The following is a 19,966-nucleotide window of genomic DNA, read 5'->3' as shown; positions in this document are numbered from 1 at the left end:
ATAACATACACACATGAACAGCAGTCTTTTCGAAGATGACAACTATCGATTTCATTACTTGAATGTGTATGGTTGTGTAAAAAAAATAACCATGTCAATTTCAGCATACATGTTTAGTGAATGTCGAGTCTGAAGCGTAGGACAACTCGTACACTCCTGTTTCAAATTGGACAATGTTTTGTTATTTGTTATGTGTATTTTGTTTTTACTGTTGAAACCAGTTGTTATGTTAAAATAGATAATTATTCACCTTGAGCAATGTACTATTGTTGACCATTATAGATACTTTTTTTGGCGAACCCGTCTTCAGCTGAATGTGTGATTACTGTATCGAATTACTACACGGGCCTCAAGGGATTTCAAATCGAAAATAAATCAAAACATGTGTTTTTGTGTCTTTCAAAACACAAATAATATACAGAATTAATTGCAAGATAAAGACAATAACTGTTTAGTGTCTTTAAATATCAGCTGTATTGATACTCGGCCCGAAACAGGTGTAGTAGCGCGCTAAAAGCTCGCATACCCCTTGTTTCCTAGCCTCGTACAAATACAGCCGATATTTAAAGACACTAAACAGCTATTGTCCATGTTATTCTTGGATAAAAAAAGAACTCAAATGTTACATATTATTTTAAACAATAAGAAAATCGAAATATATATCATAAACAATAAGCTTTTTTCCTCCCTTCTTAAAATAGTTTTTGAAGCAGCATATTTTGTTCCATAAACCAGAACATATAAAACTTTTAGACAAAAAGGGTCTCAGTTATTTGATCATAAATGTTTATCACATATTTTTCATATTGTGACGCCTCGGCATGAACCTGAAAAAAATAAACAAAAATTAACAATTAGAAGTTCCGAATTATCTCCCTTTGAATAATTAGGTACACCTTTCGCATGTTATATACTTGTTCTTGCATTTGTTGTCATTTTTTACAAATATGAAAAGATAACTTCTAAATAAATAATACGTCACCTTTGATCTATCAGTCGAAATAATTATCTTAATTATGAGTTATTATTTAAGGGACTAAATTGTTAGTCGGCTAAGCAGTCCATGTTTCATTAATGCAAGAGCAACACTATAAGTGTCTGGTGAGTCATTTGTAGACGAAACGCGCATCTGGCAATATACAAAATTTCAATCCTAGTATATATGATGAGGATAGTTAAAACCATTGGGTCAATTTCATGGCTTGTGGATTTTTTATTCACCAGCCTAGTAGTCAGCAGTTCTGTGTTTTCTGTGTTTACATGAATTATCATTGATATGGTCATAATTATAAATGAACTGTTTTCATTGAAAATTTGATTTTTTGAAATACTAAGACTTTTCTATCCCATGATTAGATAACCTTAGCTGTATTTTGCAAATTTTTTTTTGGTTCTCAATGCTCTTCTTTTAATACTTTGTTTGGCCTTTTTATTTTTTTAGGAATTTGAATCCAACCGTTACTGATGAGTCTTTCGTAGAAGAAACGCGTGTCTGGCGACATACAAAATTTCAATCCTAGTATCTTTGGTGAGTTTATTTACAAGAGCGGTATCTGTGATCATATAGTAGAAACTGCGTTTATCTCAGGTCAAAGTAAGGTTTGTGTTACTTTACTTTGTTATTAAGAAAAATTGACTCAAAACAAATGAACAGAAAAACATGTCCAAAACAATTTGACACAGAAAAAAAGATTGTACGTGTAACTTGTGGTTAAATCATCAAGTGAGTTCTCTCGGAAAGTCAGAGGTCTATACTCCATCAGTACAACCCGCTGTAAATTCCAGTTGAAATACGTTGATGATGACTAATGGGGAAATGGCAGATTAGTGACTCTCCTCTCATTCTTATTAAATTCATTTAGTTTTTATAGGACTGTGACCCGTAAAATCGGAAGTTGTTTGTTTTTTAGTTGGTTTTTTTTTTTTTTGGGGGGGGGGGGGTTGTGAAAAAAGGAATGTCTGTGTTTGTTCAGGGTAAGTATTTTAATTGGTCCCTTGTAATCTTCTTATATATTTTGACAACAGAAACAAATCTTAATATCGTATACAATATTTATATAAAATAGCACAATGTCATACTAACATTAGTATTATCATTACCTTAGGAATTGGCTGCTTTTTTCAGCATTTCTTTTTTGAGTATTTTATACGGAACATGTCACCACATTCATTTATTATATTTATTGCCTGAAACAAGAAAGAACAAGGGAAATGATATAAATGATGCCACATGACACCTTATTCACTTATTATATCTAAAATAGTGCCTGAAACAAGAAAGTACAAGGGAAATTCTATACATGTTGCCACACGACACATTATTTTTGTTTGTGTATTATATTTAATGGGGACTGAAAATGTATATGAAATTCAAAATTAACCAAAATGATTATTCTAAAACTACCATTTTACCGTAGTCAATGGAAAGATGTTTAAGAAGAATACTAGTTACATAAAATACTGACAGTTTTATTTTATTTTAATTATGTTGGTTATATTGAAGATATAGGAATTAAAAAAAATCTTTAGGTGTAGGGTGAAGATATCCCTGAACTTGAAAATCCATATAATTCAACGTTTACAAATTTCGTCGTTAATTTTGACAAAAGACTGATATTGAAACTAACGTTGCATGTTCCTAAATCAAAACTGTCTAAAAATAATGCAATATTCATACCTTGTCAAGCATTTCTTTAGTATGAGCAGCTGATAAGCAAAGTCTAGCACGTGATTCTATTATTGGTGTGGCGGGAAAACCAACAACTACAATACCTAATCCTTTCTCTAGACACGTTCTGTTCATAGCCCTGAAAGATAAAATAATCACAAATAACAAAACCTAGACCCTTCTCTAGACACGTTTTGTTAATAGCCCTGAGAATTAATATAATTACAAACTACAAATCCTTTCTTATGATTTGAAGGTTGCATGTAACAAGCGAAGCGCGCATATCAACGGTTTCAACTTTCAACATGCATAGACTCATCCTTTTTTCTTGACCCTCAAACAGATATATTCCCATTGTTGTTGCCACAACATAGTCTTCTTTTCATCGATTGTTGAATATCAGAATGAAACTTCCCATTGAATTTGCATTTACCATGAGCGCCCCCAACTGATGTCACAAAGACCTGCTTTACATTCATTAGCACTTCAATCCCCCCTCAGATCACCCCTAGTTTTTGGTGGGGTTCGTGTTGCTTAGTCTTTAGTTTTCTATGTTGTGTCATGTGTACTATTGTTTGTCTGTTTGTCTTTTTCATTTTTAACCATGGCGTTGTCAGTTTATTTTGGAATTATGGGTTTGACTCAGTGTCCCTCAGGTATCTTTTGTCCCCTTTTTAAAATCAATCCTGTTTTCATCAGTCTGTAGTTTTCTTTATATATTGAATGTATACAGTTGATTGTTTTTTTTACACATGGCGTTTGTAATGAATATTTATTTTTAGCAAGCCGTATTATCTCTTTTCTATTATTTACTCCTGCACAAACTCATCGCTTGCACTGTTCCATTATGCAAACTTGTAAATATTAACCATATGTTGATAAATCATATACATCAGCCTTTGATAAATATCAAAATGAATATGTTGCATTTATTATACAGTAATCAAAACGCATGAAAATCGGTGTTCAAATTTATGTACCAGCCTCTTAAAAATACATGTGTAAAAAGTTTTACTTACGCCACTTTAGATGGTAGAAATATCAGTAAAGGCACAACAGGTGAATCATCATTCCCATAAATAATAAAACCGCTTTCTTTTAATTTCCTCCGAAAATACTGTGTATTCCATTTTAATTGGTTTATTCTCTTTAGTCCTGGAATTAAAATAATTTTTAATTTTTAGTTTATATAATATTGTACTTTCACTTAACTGAAATGCAGGGTTTACCTTTGATGATTTTTGATTTTTCTGCTGATGGCCGTTTGTTTATGCTTATGAACTGTTTATTTATAAGTTGCTTTTTCCCCAAATTTTGGTCTCTAACATACGCCTACAACTAATATTTTATCGATTTTTTGTTTGTTATTTTTTTCTTTCAACAAGCCTGCATAAAAACAAAGGATAAAACCGAAGTTACCATAAGCAAACACAGACAGACAGACAGACATACAGACAGACAGACAGACAAGGATATACAAACAGAACGATAAAGATATTAACTATATCAGTTACTTAATGGGGAAATTCGTTTTGGACATATTAAGGCGAGTAAACACAAAAGCGTCTTCAATGTTTCGTATGCTTTACTAGAGTCTAAATATACAAGAGAGACGTCGGCAAGTGACGACGTTGTTACGTAAAAATGACAATAACACGTTAACCAAATAAAATAGTAAAATACTTAACTGAAACTATAATTCACAACAGCATTTCTAATAATTAATAACGTTAACTCATGTTAGTATATTTTGTGGTGTTCTACACATACCTTCTGTGGTTCCGTCCTTGCCCATTATTATTAACATTGATGAGATTATTTGTTGTGTTACTGCAGGCGGCATAGAACTAGAATACACTGATGCATGCGAGTTAAGTCTTAGGTAATGTATGAGTTTCTAAAAAGAAAGTAACAAATATAATCATAAGTCAATTAGGTCCTACAGATTGACAAAAGAAAAGATATAACTTCAGATGGAATTCAAAATCATATCACTAAATTTGAGTTTGATGCATCAAACGTGAGTTTCTGTGGGTTTTTTTTTGTCAGGGGTAACAAACTTTCTCCTTTTTGAATTTATCTTGGGGTTCGCTGTTATTATTAAAAAGTAAAATTACACCGTTAACTTTTGTTTGTTTATTGATATGTCTTAGTTTTGTGTTTTTTCAGATCCTATAAGGGAAACAGTAGTATATCACTGTTCAAAATTCGTCAATCGATTGAGAGAAAACAAATCCGGGTTCCAACTGAAATCGAGAAGAACACATCAACTATAAAAGAAACAAAACGGAATGACCGAAACTCTGAACAAAAACAAACGTCAACATACACAGAAACGGACTATTTGATTACAACTGCCATATTCGTGACTTGGTTCAGAATATTTTAACAAAATGTGGGTCGAACTTTGTTTTATGGCTGAACAAACTCCCGCTTATATGACAATGTATTAACATGTAAATAAATAATATAAAAGTACATTATTACATGTTAACCACCGATTGACAACGTCCATCTTTCTTTAACGACATCACAAGCAGTGACCTATTTTTCGAGACGTATATCTAATCTTGGTTCCTTTTTTGTTTTTTTGTTTGTTTTTTTTAATTCCTTTTTTTTAATTCCTTTAACAACAGCAAAGGACACTACAAACATTGAACTCTTTTTGACACGTATATCTGATCACCATGTTTTGGGAACAAAACTTGGCTTCAATTACCGCCATCGGATATATTTTCCGGTGTTGAAAAATAACGCGAACATTAATCGTCGCGAATATATAAAACATAGCTCTATCCTATTAAATAACATCAAGTAAATTGGAAAATCGCGAATTCAAATCGTCACAAAACATGGTAGATAGAGCGTATTAAAAATTTAAAAAAAAGAAATCGGGGGTGTTGGTTAGCAGTATATATATCCTTTACCTTATTGCCTGCTATATATCCCCCAGCAGCACCAAAACTTTTAGTAAATGTTCCCATCATAACATCCACGTCCTTAGGATCCAGTCCAAAATAATCTACCACCCCTCTACCACTGTTACCTATAGCACCAATACTGTGAGCCTCGTCTAAGTATACATAGGCTTTGTATTTCTTCTTTAATTTGATGACTTCTGGTAAACGTATAATTGATCCTTCCATACTGTATAATTATACACAACAATGAGTATATATTCAATGTTTTGTATTGTCATTTAACATTTATAACTTTTGTGGCAATACAAGTTCATACAAACAATAAACAACAAATAAAAACAGTATCTATGAAAAAAAAAAACACCATGAAAATCATTAAATGGTAAATTTTCAATATTACAATATCAATAGAAATGCAGAAATCAGTTCCGATGTCCTACTCCATAACAAACAAAAGGATTAAAAGGAAAAAAGTTGAGCTGTTCTGCAACAAGTAACACAACTATATGAGTCATGATAAATACATGCACTGGCTAGTATTTAGGAGATAACTGTATTGTATTTTAAGCACCGACGGCATCAAATCCCCAATTGATGCCGTCGGAGCTTAAAATACAATATTGTTATCTCCATTCTAATGAAACTGTTAGGAAACAACGTAAAACATGAATTTAAAATCTGTTATATGCCGTCTTCGCTTGCGCGTAAGTCCCATAGCATCAATTGTCAATTGATGCCATGTAAATAAGTGACGTTATCCAATCAAAATGAACGTTACAAACGTTGTTGCATTAGAATCAACATTATATTAAGTGACAAGTGCCACACGACTAAAGTAATGTCGAGAAACTGGATTCGCCTCCGATAATCATAAAAGATAGTCGAAAGACCCACACGTTGCTTTAGACTGTTGGCAACCGTCTTTACTAAACTATAAAATTGAGAATGGAAATGGGGAATGTGTCAAAGAGACAACAACCCAACCATAGAAAAAAAAACAGAAGAAGGTCACCAACAGGTCTTCAATGTAGCGAGAAATTCCCGCATCTGGAGGCGTCCTTCAGCTGGTCCCTTAACAAATATATACTAGTTCAGTGATAATGAACGCCATACTAATTTCCAAATTGTACACAAGAAACTAAAATTAAAATGATACAAGACTATCATATATAGTTCGTTTCTGTGTGTGTTGTATTGTCGTTTGTTTTTTGTTGCACTTTTAGTGTTTCTGTTGTTTCGTTGTTTTTCTATTATACTTTATTTGTTTCCCTCAGTGTTAGTTGGTTACCCGGATTAGTTTTTTCTCAATCGATTTAGGACTTTCAAACAGCGGTATACTACTCTTATGTTGCCTTTATTTAAGAAGTTTGTCTGATGTGCAAAGTGTTTAACATCATTTTAGCTCGATACATTTAGTCTTTCACATAAAAACATTAATTTGTGCCCAAAAAAAATAACCAATATGTTTGAAGAGTTCAAGGAATAAAAAATCAGCCCTTACCTGTAAACACCTTCAATAAGAATGATAATTTTCTTCCAAGGTCGACTAAGCCTCGGTCGTCCTTCAATAACAGCTGACTTTAACTTATTCTCTAGGTCTATCATATCTGAAGTAGAATGACATTAAACAGACAAAAGTTTAAGCAATTTATATACTACACAACCAGGTTACCAAGGCCAAACTATTAAACAGCAAGATATAAAGGGCCCCAAAAATCACTAGTGTTAAAATAATTCAAACGGGAAAACCAACGGTCTCATCTGTATAAAAACAAGACATGAGAAACACTTATGAACCACATAAACAGATGACAGCCACTGAACATCTGACTTAAGATGGCAGCGAGATTGAACGTTTTAATGGTACCAAGCCATCTCCCTTTTCTAAAACAACATCACAACATAAAAAGACACATGTTTGTGTGTTTTAAAACAATTAATGATGAGCATACGAAATGAAAGGAGACTTGAATTTCATAGATATAATTGTTAAGATGTTTATTACGGTATTCATTACTTACTATTATGCTTAAAAGTTCGTATCGAGGCCCCTGACAACCTTGCTCCTAAAATTAATGAGCTGTGATTTAGTTCGTCACTTAAAATAAGACAACCCTGAAATATATAAACATAAAGTTGTTTAAATAAACTTCGCGTCACTTTAATTTCTATACTCTAACCTGAACGAACAAAAGGCATTGTAGGATATACGTCTATAAGACGCAATCAAAATTATAAAATACATTTAGAGGTCGACACACAGTCTTCAAAAATGGAAATGTGTCTTAAATAATAAGATGTGATGTCAAATTATTATTCGTCCCAAATCTAAGATAAAAGTTTTCAATAAATCAATTCTAAACTATGAATATCAACTTCGTTGCCATGAAATAGTTGAGGTAGTTTAGAACTTCAGATGACTTTGACTTTGACATCATTATTTAGACCGAATTCCCTGCGATAGTTGAAGATGGCCATAGCAGGTACCACAAGTTAAATCCAAAACTAGCACTTCTGTAAAACAGTTGTACCCTTTTTAAACAGTTGTACCCTTTTTTAACTGTTGCACCCTTTTTAAACAGTTATGCACCCTTTGATAGCCAAACAAGAAATTTATCGTTCAAAACACTAAATCAATCAATAAATAGTTATCAAAAGTACCAGGATTATAATTTTATACGCCAGACGCGCGTTTCGTCTACATAAGACTCATCAGTGACGCTCAAATCAAAATAGTTAAACAGCCAAACAAATACAAAGTTGAAGAGCATTGAGGACCCAAAATTCCAAAAAGTTGTGCCAAATACGGCTAAGGTAATCTACTCCTGTGGTAAGAAAATCCTTAGTTTTTCGAAAAATTCAAAGTTTTGTAAACAGAAAATTTATAAAATGACCATATAATTGATATTCATGTCAACACCGAAGTGCTGACTACTGGGCTGGTGATACCCTCGGGGACGAAACGTCCACCAGCAGTGGCATCGACCCAGTGGTGTAAATAGTTATCAAAAGTACCAGGATTATAATTTTATACGCCAGACGCGCGTTTCGTCTACATAAGACTCATCAGTGACGCTCAAATCAAAATAGTTAAACAGCCAAACAAATACAAAGTTGAAGAGCATTGAGGACCCAAAATTCCAAAAAGTTGTGCCAAATACGGCTAAGGTAATCTACTCCTGTGGTAAGAAAATCCTTAGTTTTTCGAAAAATTCAAAGTTTTGTAAACAGAAAATTTATAAAATGACCATATAATTGATATTCATGTCAACACCGAAGTGCTGACTACTGGGCTGGTGATACCCTCGGGGACGAAACTTCCACCAGCAGTGGCATCGACCCAGTGCAATTGCTTTCCAAGTAAGATATTTTACCTTATTTAAAACTTCTGGTATATGTCAAAAATTAAATTAAAATTAATATATTATAAGTTCTATTTGCATTTAATTTGAAAAACAATATATTCCATAGTTCATATGTTATCTTATAGCTCGTTTCTCTATGTGTTGCATTCTCGTTTGTTCTGTTTTTTGTTGCACTCAGAGACAATATATGTCTCTGTTGCACATAAGTATTTCTGTTGTTTCGTTAATTTCTTCTGATATTTGATGTGTTTCCCTCAATTATAGTTTGTAACCTTGATTTGTTTTTTCTCAATCGATTTATGATTTTTGAACAGCGGTATACTTCTGCTACATTATTTTACATACCTTTCAATAATTACGGCATATGCTTACCTTTCCTACTAAACAGGGAATGTTCATTGAATTAGTAGCAAATCCCATTGGTATGGTTATAGCTGCATCAACACCTAAAAACTCTGCTACTAATGTATCTAACTTCTTATGAATATCTAAGTAACCTAAAAATATACAAGAGATGCGCATATTGATCGATGACCATTTCATAAAAACTAAAAACACAAAAATACTGAACTCCGAGGAAGATTCAACAAGGAAAGTCCAAACTCAAAAGGCAAAATCAAAAGTCCAAACACATCAAACGAATGGATGACAACTGTCATATTCCTGACTTGGTACAGGCATTTTTAATGTAGAAAATGGTGGATTGAACCTGGTTTTATAGATATAGCTAAACCTCTCACTTATATGACAGTCGCATCAAATTCCATTACATTCCATAAACAAACTTTGGAAAAGTACACGTGATCGATTGAGTATTTCTGATTTTCACATTTCGAATGCAAAAAGCTTGAAAAGATGATTAATTTCGGCCTTAAGTCTTTAAGATGACTGTAAAAAGTGAAGAACAAACTCATGTGCTCGAACACCTTGCTGAAACCGACATTTTTTTCTGTACACTGTATGGATACTATGAAATTGGAATCTTCACAGAGAATCTAGGCTCATATGTTCTGTCAGTTATTTTAACTCCTGAACCAACAGGCAAAGGTAATATAGGGTACTGACAGGGAATATGAGGTCATATCCTCTTGAAATGCCGAATAACAATTTAATCATACTGGGGAGTCTTGGTTTCAACATAATTCATGTATATAATAGTTCCTCGTTTTTGTTTATAATGGATTATATATAGGGGTTTATTTACAATGACAAGGCAACCAATCAAATTGCATGATAAGCTCAAATATTTCACTCTATTGTAATATAATGAAATACATAAGCATCTTACAGATGTATGTTTTAAGGTTTTACTGATGTTTTTTGTCATGTTAGCCACCTTATTTCAAATGCATCTTATATAAAGAGATTTTTTATGCCCCACCTACGATAGTAGAGGGGCATTATGTTTTTTGGTCTGTGTGTCCGTTCGTCCGTTCGTCCGTTCGTCCGTCCGTTCGTCCGTCTGTCCCGCTTCAGGTTAAAGTTTTTGGTCAAGGTAGTTTTTGATGAAGTTGAAGTCCAATCGACTTCAAACTTGATACACATGTTCTCTATGATATGATCTTTCTAATTTTTAAGCCAAATTAGAGATTTTACCCAAATTTCACGGTCCACTGAACATATAAAATGATAGTGCGAGTGGGGCATTCGTGTACGGAGGACACATTCTTGTTTTAAATGAAATTTAATTGATTGACGGGAGTGAAAATATAACGGCATCCCTGGACTTCTGCCTAAGGCGGTAAAATCCGTAATAAAGTGTGGTGTCGTTTAGTGTGCGGAATATACAAATACGCAGTCACGTTAGGTAGACATGGGGACGTTGAACCCGATGATTCCTGTAGTGAGAGTCTGCGTGTCGTGCTTCTGGTTGGCCAAAATCGGATGAATGTCTAGAGACTGAGTAGATAGGATTGACATGGTCATATATAACACCTGTTATGATTGGATATAGCTTTCCCGCCATTAGAACTCAATGAGCCCTGGGTTGTGGCAGGGTTACTAGAGATCGACTCGAATTTTATGTTATGACGTCGATCCAATCAAATTTGAATGTTAACATATTCAGAGTAAGGGGCCTTGTATTTCCTTACTCTTCAAAATTATTTAGCGTTCATATGGAACTAGAGTCAGTACTCGAGTTCCATCCGAACTTGGCCTACATTAACACCTTCAAAAACTCTTATAGGGGTCTGTGACATGTTGGTAAGCAAAATATACACCTTAATTCAATGCACCAATGTCATTTATTTCCAACAGCATTATAAATGTTCAATCTTTCATCCCGATTATGCTTACTTACAAACCTTCCTATTATATCAATTATTACTTTTGTTCTCTTCCTAAAAATCCATGATACAATTGTCACTAAACGTTAAGCTAGTAATAATCAATTATAAAATGAAACGTTTGAATGCTAAATATTTCAATAACAATCGTCTGCACATTTATTATTTCGATAACAGATGACTTTCAAAAAATAACGACTAATTTGAAACATTGATATTTTTTTAACAGAATCAACCTTATTTAGATTGATTGATTGTTGTAGTTTAACGCCACTTCCAGCACTATTGACTATTTCATGACGGCCAGTTTTTATAGTGGAGGAACCGAATTGCCCTGTGAGAACTTCTGAAATTTTGGCAGAAGAAAATGACAATCCTTTTCAAATAAGATTGGAGTCGACAGGCTAATAATAAAGTAGTTGGATCACTCATGTAAGTATTTCCAGGCTTAATTGGGTATCAAATCTTTTTTATTACTTTTAATATTTATCATAAAACAAACACTCAAGATTATATAAGTTAACTAATAATTAGTCGAAATAACAATGAAATAAGTTCTTTCGAATATTGGCTGATGACGACTCCGTATTTGATGGCATGTGGACTAGTTGATTAACAGTCGATCGAGCGAGGGCTGTATAGCCAGTCAAGGTCGTTAAAACTCACATCATCATGTTTGATTAACGAACGCAACTTTATAATTCATAAAGTACAAAGTAAATGTATTTGTTTGGTGCTTAGTGATATCCAACAACATATTTGAATACAAATTTTTAATAATTCTTTGGTCCTTTCAATAAACACAATTTAAAAGTGGTATAATGAAGTTAGTATACAATTTGCGTTAATAAAAGCATTCAGAACTTTTTTTTTAATTTGTCTTTTTAACTCAAGATTTATAATGCATGTTTCTGACATAAAAAGCATGCGAAGCGTAACATTAATATTTATTTTACAAAATGCCATTTCTCTACGTATTTGATATTGTAAATCAGTTCGTATATGATAAAGTTATAAGTCAATAATGTATGAAAAAATCAATAGTGCAGAGAACCAATTGATCTTTTCTTATCCCTTGGCGTCTGTCGTCCTTGTCGGTTTTTCGTAAACTGTTACAAAAAATATCTCCTCTTAAACTACTGAGCCAAACACAGGGGCTTGATTAGTGGGTCAGACGAGGGTGGTTTTATATAGGATATAATATATATATAGCGACAGCCATCGACAGTAAAAACCTCGTAAAACCCATTAAACAAGCTCATGTGAGTCAATACTAGGATATCTTGTTAAACAATATGTGTGCTGGTTTTGCCTGACAACCAGCATGGCTGACATAGCCAAAAATATGACATAGGGGTCAAATGCAGTTTTGTTTATTCCCTTAAAAACTCTTTTATAAAGAGAAAAATTGACACATGCAAAAATGTTCAAAATGTTGATTTTTACCTTCTATCCATTTACATAAAAAATTGTCAGACGACTTCTATAGGAGTTATTTAATTATCTCAATAAATATAGAACATGAGATAAGCCTTGAAACGTCAAAAGATGAAACATTTTTTTTAAAACACAGGGTCAACTATAGTATCCCTTAAATTCTCAGCAATTATTTTCTAATCAAACAAACCTAGTTCCTGTCGGCTGCCACATGCAGCAATACCGTATGTTTGTGTTGTTTTTGTAGCAGCTTCGGCACATGGTCCTTTACAATCAGAAAATCCCAAATAGTTGTAAGATCCTAGATTTATCACGGTGTGCTTTTTGCCTGTTATTCTAAGAAAAAGATACAAAAATACATTAGTTTACTCGTTTGAATTGTTTTACATTGTCATTTCGGGGCCTTTTATAGCTGACTGTGAGGTATGGGATTTGTCCATTGTAAACGGCCGTACGGTGACCTATAGTTGTTAATTTCTGTTTCATATTGTCTCATTAGCAAGCATACCACATCTTCTTTTTTTTATATTGATGAATCAAAGACACTGAACAGAGGCACTTATCGTACGTGCCTAGATTTATCACGTTGTGAGTTTTGCCTGTTATTCTAAGCAAAAGATACAAGAATACATTGTTGAATCAAAGACACTGAACAGAGACACCGTTATCGTTATAGATTTATCACGGTGTGCTTTTTGCCTGATATTCAAAGAAAAGGATACAAGAAATCATTGTTGAACCTAAGAAATATAAACTTTTACTGTGCGTATTGTTGTGTGTTTGGTTTTTTTTTACATTGGTTAGATGTATAGTGTAGTTGAGATCTCAAACAACAGGTTTAACCCCGCTGCATTTTTGCACCTTTCCCAAGTAAGGAGCCTCTGGCCTTTGCTAGTCTTGTATGATTTTTATTTTAGTTTCTTGTGTATATTTCGGAGTTCAGTATGACGTCCATTATCACAGAACTAGTATCCATTTCGTTTAGGAACCAGTTGTAGCACGCCTTTCGGGTGCTGGAGTTTCTTGCTGCATTGAAGACCCATTGGTGGCCTTTATCTGTTGACTGCTCTTTGGTCGGGTTGTTGTCTCTTCGACACATTCCCCATTTCCATTTTTCAGTTTTAAAAATACATTGTTGAATCAAAGACAACAGAGAACTTATCGTAAAGGTTGTTCCTTTAGGGTTCGTATCATATGGTTCTTGTTTACATTGTTAAGTGTTTGTTTCTCTTTGAGTTATTTTCTACTCGTGTCCATATAACCTACTACAGAATGAATGGAGTGAAATTTAAGAAGAATAAAGGTTTATTTTAGGATAAAAATCCAATATCTTTTGTTTTTACTATTACAGAAATAGCATATGCTTCTTACAATTATATTGGTTTTGTGCTCACGTGCAATACGTTAAGCACTAGACGTTCTGTCAATAGTAGTACAATATGGGCAATGGGAAGAAAATAGTGTCAAGATTCGTTACAAATACACCATTATTATAGTATTGCAATGTATATTCGATCCACGAGGGTATCATTAAATTTAATGCTTCGTTCAGAAGGTTTTTTTCAAAGTATATAGCGAAGGTCTAAGCGCTTAAAATGTTCTAAAAATGTACACATGGTAAACGCTTTAACAGGAGGAGAAATGCGAATCTTAAAATTACATCGTTATGTTCAAACAGTGCATATTGTACAAGTTGAATTATGCCGTTCGCTTGGTTTTGTTTTTTTTTAATATTCGTGGCTTTGTTAAACCATGGATAAACATTACATGATTGTTGTCTGCTGATCAATATAATGAAATCCATATTGTGTTTTTTAATTATTTTTGTTTTATTTATTTTTTAAACTTAGAAAAATTTCTCTAACCAAAAAAAATGTTATTCAATGCAATGATATTAAGAATAAGAAAACATACTCGCAGCCCCACCAATGATCTTTTGATGTCCTTTCTAGAACGTCCATTGTTGCTCCTGGATTACTACAGATTGGTCTGTTCCAACAGTCACGCACCCGTCGGTATAAATTTCGTGTGTAGAAATTTTCCCAGCTTTGATATAAGGGTACAAATCCCTGTAATAGATATGCATATGCTAAATTTATATCGGACTTGTGATTATGTCGTAATGAAATCATTATAAAAAATTTCGATGATTCATAAACTGTAACTGTATATGTCACTCTAATACATGTAGTATTGTTCGTTGTCCTTCTATTACTAAATTATAAGGCAGTTTATTGACTTTATATTGCAGTGGTACATGAGCCGGTACAAATACTTATCTAGTATATGTTTAGTTATTTCTAAATATGACCTATTATGTGTTTAGTTATATCTAAACGTGTATCTATTTTGTGTTTGGTTAAATATCTAAATGTTTTTCTATTACATGTATGTGTTTGTCCTTTACGTTTTGAACATTTTATATTGGTGGATTTTAAAAATTGGTACGACACGTTGATGACTACCGTGTTCTTATAAATCTAAAAATACAAAAATTAAGGATCCTCCATCCATACCCTCAAATATAAAAAAAATATAGTAAGACCAAATCAAATAGTATGTGTGATTCCAGTAACAACTCTACACGAGAGATCAAATGACACAGAAATTAACAACTGTAGGTCCAAGAAGTAGGGTATGTAGGTTAACTGAACCACACATTTATTTTTATTGGCCTAAGTGTAACGTACATTGTGCAAGAATTTTCATTTCTGACATAAAAGCACAGCTACATCAAAACATTTGTCTAATTACTAACTGGAAGTTTGGGTTCTGTACAAGTCTTTTCTTTTTCTATTCCAATGCTTCGTAAAAAGTCTCGTATGTGACCTATAACTACCATTAATCCATAAGACAGATAAGTCAAAATGGCTGCCATGAGTGGAGTCTCTTCAAACGTCTCATCAAAGGCAATATCATGGTGTGAAGATACCTGGAATTTAGAAAAAAATATATCATGTTGTGAAGATGCCTGGAATTTTATAAAAAATCTAATGGTGTGAAGATACCAGGAATTTTATAAAAATCTCATGGTGTGAAAATACCTGGAAATTTATAACAAAAAATCTCATGGTGTGAAGATACCTGTAATTTTATAAAAAGAAAATCTAATGGTGAGAAGATACCTCTATTAATTTTTTTTAAATCTCACGGCGTGAAGATATCTGTAATTTTATAAAAATCTCATGGTGTGGAGATACCTGTAAATTTATAAAAACCTCACGGTGTGAAGACACCTGTAATTTTATAAAAAGAAAATCTAATGGTGAGAAGATACCTCTTTTAATTTTTTTTAAATCTCACGGTGTGAAGATATCTGTAATTTTATAAAAATCTCATGGTGTGGAGATACCTGTAAATTTATAAAAACCTCACGGTGTGAAGACACCTGTAATTTTATAAAAAGAAAATCTAATGGTGAGAAGATACCTCTTTTAATTTTTTTTAAATCTCACGGTGTGAAGATATCTGTAATTTTATAAAAATCTCATGGTGTGGAGATACCTGTAAATTTATAAAAACCTCACGGTGTGAAGACACCTGTAATTTTATCAATGAACTCCAATAAAACAATCGTGGTTAACTATATGCACCAGTCAAAAGTACAATCTATTTAAAATGTGGATCTTTGATTTCGTTATGCCCATATGACTTCGACGAGTAACCGATTTCGGATAGATATGAATTTTAAACAAATTGGTCAAAAAGTAAATATAAATATATAGTATTTGTGTCTAATGCGTAACGATTTTTCATCAAGAAGAAAAGACAACTCCTCTTATTTATTTAACGTCCATCATTAAAAAAAATTGTGGTTTTTGTTCTGATTGAGATTGGTACGACACATTGATGACTACCGTGCCCCTATTTTGGTAATTTGACCTATTATGTCTGTTTTGTTCACGCATCGCTGTAAATATAATTGAAGTTGATGCGACTGTCATATAAGTGAGATGTTTAGCGCTGTAAAACCAGGTTCAATCCACCATTTTCTTCATTTGAAAATACCTGTACAAAATCAGGAATATCATTTTAACAGTTGTTGTCCATTCGTTTGATGTGTTTTGTCATTTGATTTGATTTTTTTTTTTTGGGGGGGGGGGGGGTCTTCTAATTGGTGATTGCAATGATAATGTAACAGCTTTTGAAGTAAATGGTTTAAACTATTTTTTGTATCACCCTTTTTTACGTCTAATCAGTTCAGATTGAATTAAGGACACATCTTTTTGACTGACAACGTAAGACTTCGGAAACACATATATTTACAGGACAACATAACATTGAATTAAATTAATTAAGATATAAACAAGGACGACCACTCAGGGGCGGATCCAGCCATTTTAAAAAGGCCGGGGTCCCAACCCAGGACAAAAAGGGGGTTCCAACTATATGTCCTCATTCAAATGTATTGATCGGCCAAAAGAAAGGGGGTTCTAACCCCTGACCCCCTGTCTCTGATGCAACTGTAGATGTGACGTCTTTTACTTATTCGTGTTGTTGGGTAACTGTCTCAGTGACATATACATCTATTTATATATATAAATTTGCTCCACATCAGAAGATTGAATAAAATGCAAAATTATAAAATGAGATTTAACTTTTAACTTTTTTAAATACGACATCCGACTCGCAAAACAACGATCACGTGGTTAAAAAATAAATGTTGCTGAGGTTTAAGTTTCAAATACTATAAAAGTTTGGCGTACTTTGCTTTGTATACGTAATATCAAATTACGACACTGGTATGTAGATGAGCTTTATTTTTATTTGTAACCCATATAATTCATAATATGTTGTTGTTGTTTTAAAGAGAAAAGAAACGGGAATAGAAAATGCGAATAGACTTATGAAAATATGAAAGGAAGAATTCCAGCATTGGTTTCCATCAACAAATACATTTTGAGGATTTTTGTATGGTATTTAATTTTCTATTTTGCCTTTTTGTCCCCTCTTTTAACTTAAAGAGATTTATACAAACAAATATTGAATAAACTATAGACTATATAACAAAGGTACTTAACAACTATGGGGTTGAGTGGTTGTATTATTATACTTTCCAATGAATTAAATTTCAAATGAATGCTACTTTTGATTACTTTTGTAAAATCCCGAAACACACACACACATGTTCTCTGTAAGAATAAATGTAAAACTCGCATTTAATGTAAATTATTGTATGACAAACGCCTTTTTGAGGAAGAGAAGGTGTTACTCAAATTACAATTTAAAAAGTAAAAGGGATATTCAACAACATATATCTTTGTATATGTATTGTTGTTGACGATATCAAGAACCAATAAAACCCCACCCCTACCACCCCAACACTACCCCCTGTGGCGGATCCAGGAATTTCATACAGGGCGGTGGGAGCACTGACTCCATAAGAGTAGGTCCGCTCCAGTCATGCTCCAGTTATTCGATTAATAATAATAAAAATTCCCATAAAATGAAGGGAGGGGCTGGTTCCGCTTCTGACTGACCCCCCACACCCTATCAAAATCTTTGATCCACCCCTGTTCAATTTTTTAGGTACATCTGCACTTTTTTTCGAGAGTTTCATTTCAATAGAAATATATATGGATTTTTTGTATGCATTGTACTTGTAGTAAAAACAAATATGCATAGCAACTAACCTTGGCGTTTCCATTACAGGTGTGTTCATTTTCCTGGGGGTACTTTCCATTATATCTTAGGATTGTTTCTCCTTCTTCATCGTGAACACAATGTTTAAACAAAGATCCGGTTTCATTTTCTTGTTTCATTTCTTGTTGTTAGCGTGTTATGTCAACTTACAACCGTCCTATATATGCACACGGAAAGCACTTCATAAAATAAAATAAGGCATAAAGAATTTAAAAAAAAAAAACCTTTTAGATAAGGTGTTTGTCTTCCGTCTGGGCGTTCACTCAAACATAACAATTTGTAGTATCTTTTGACTTAGATATCTTTTTCCGTAAACTGATATTCGACTCTGAATAGTTATCAAATTGTACGCACTATTAAATTTTGTGATTTTAAGGTCACAAATATAGGATTGTTACGTGTCCATACAATAAAATGATGATTGTATAATCATAGAAATAAAGGTATTATTTTTAAGTCGTTGTAAATCTTTTAATTTCCACTATATTATAGGGGTCAACATTGAGTTCGTTCCTACGTCAAAGTTGAAACAATCGATCTCGGCGGTTGAGAAGGTAAACATAGAATAACAATTCCATATTCTAAGAGGAATGGATTCAACCGTATAGAATTTTGCACTGATATTTAAATACTTTAACAATATAAAATTATGGCATGATATACAAACAATAAAAACGAAAATTGGATTATCTTATCAGAATGACTATAATTGTACAAAATTAGCTCATGTACGTCTTATCGTGAATTTATATGTACATATACATACCAGAGTTTCAGTCATAATAGAAAACAATTATTTCTAAACTTTTTTTTGAAGTGGTTCTCTAAATTTCAGGCGTTTGGGTCATGTAACCCGATTTTTTATTCTATTTTTTTCGCTTTTTATGTATAAATTTTGATTATATGATATTCCGTTTTGTGTTGCAACCTATTTCTTGTGCTCTTGATCTTATACATACGTTTTAAGTACAATGACCCAGTATAGATCTTTATATATTCTGTCCCTGTATCGCTATTATCAGGGAAAGGGAAAAGGGAATAAAGGGGCAGCATATTTACAAACTATAGTTATTGTATATCACATCCAATAAGAACAATAACCAATTAAACATGTGAAAACAACAAATGGAAGTTTTTAACGACCTTGACTGGCTATACAGCCCTTGCGCGGTCGGCTAATATGTGAAAACCATACGTGATACCAGTTTATATACAACAAAATTTCAAACACACAAAAAATAAATAAAGGAGGTAACATGCATCAAAGCTTACGATGAATGCACTTTAAATGAATAGCATAACGCTACTCGGCAAACTAGAACTGAACGCTTGCTTTTTTTTTAAAACAATACCGCGAAACTAAGTGTTTATTCATGTATTTATTCAATTCATGACAATTTGTTACACCTGGGACTAACATGACTAAGAAAATTTTTCTATTGGTCCCAGGTTGCCCGTTCCTTCATTTCTTATTAATATCAAAGAATACTATATAGCCTTTTTTTTTTATTTTTCAAAACATTTTTTTTAATTCTAATTGCTTATTGTATTTTAATAAAAAGGGCATAAAAGTTTTTAATGTGTTCCACAAAAGAGCAAACATGCGTGTATTCAGCTTAGGTCATACATGCTTTGAAATAATAA

At 32.9% G+C, this 19,966-nt stretch overlaps 1 protein-coding gene across 2 annotated transcripts; it reads right to left on the bottom strand.

Annotated features, from left to right (window-relative positions):
• Nucleotides 1–615: 615 nt before the first annotated feature.
• On the bottom strand, nt 616–18,854 carry LOC134701387 (serine palmitoyltransferase 2-like). Of its 2 annotated transcripts, none has more exons than XM_063562537.1 (13): nt 18,313–18,854; nt 15,438–15,611; nt 14,594–14,748; nt 12,870–13,015; nt 9,327–9,451; nt 7,611–7,704; nt 7,091–7,196; nt 5,596–5,815; nt 4,439–4,565; nt 3,688–3,823; nt 2,678–2,807; nt 2,101–2,187; nt 616–827 (listed from the first exon to the last, which is right to left on the bottom strand). In XM_063562537.1, exons 1-12 carry the CDS (start codon nt 18,439–18,441, stop codon nt 2,122–2,124), a joined length of 1,608 nt encoding a protein of 535 aa, XP_063418607.1. In that variant the 5' UTR covers nt 18,442–18,854; the 3' UTR covers nt 616–827; nt 2,101–2,121. The 2 variants fall into 2 exon arrangements, with proteins under 2 accessions (XP_063418607.1, XP_063418608.1); XM_063562538.1 differs by having other exon boundaries at nt 18,547–18,854.
• Nucleotides 18,855–19,966: the final 1,112 nt, after the last annotated feature.

The sequence above is a fragment of the Mytilus trossulus genome, unplaced genomic scaffold, assembly GCF_036588685.1.
Source record: "Mytilus trossulus isolate FHL-02 unplaced genomic scaffold, PNRI_Mtr1.1.1.hap1 h1tg000244l__unscaffolded, whole genome shotgun sequence".
Classification (NCBI taxonomy): Eukaryota; Metazoa; Mollusca; class Bivalvia; order Mytilida; family Mytilidae; genus Mytilus; species Mytilus trossulus.
This window is presented reverse-complemented; position numbering and strand designations above follow the sequence as displayed.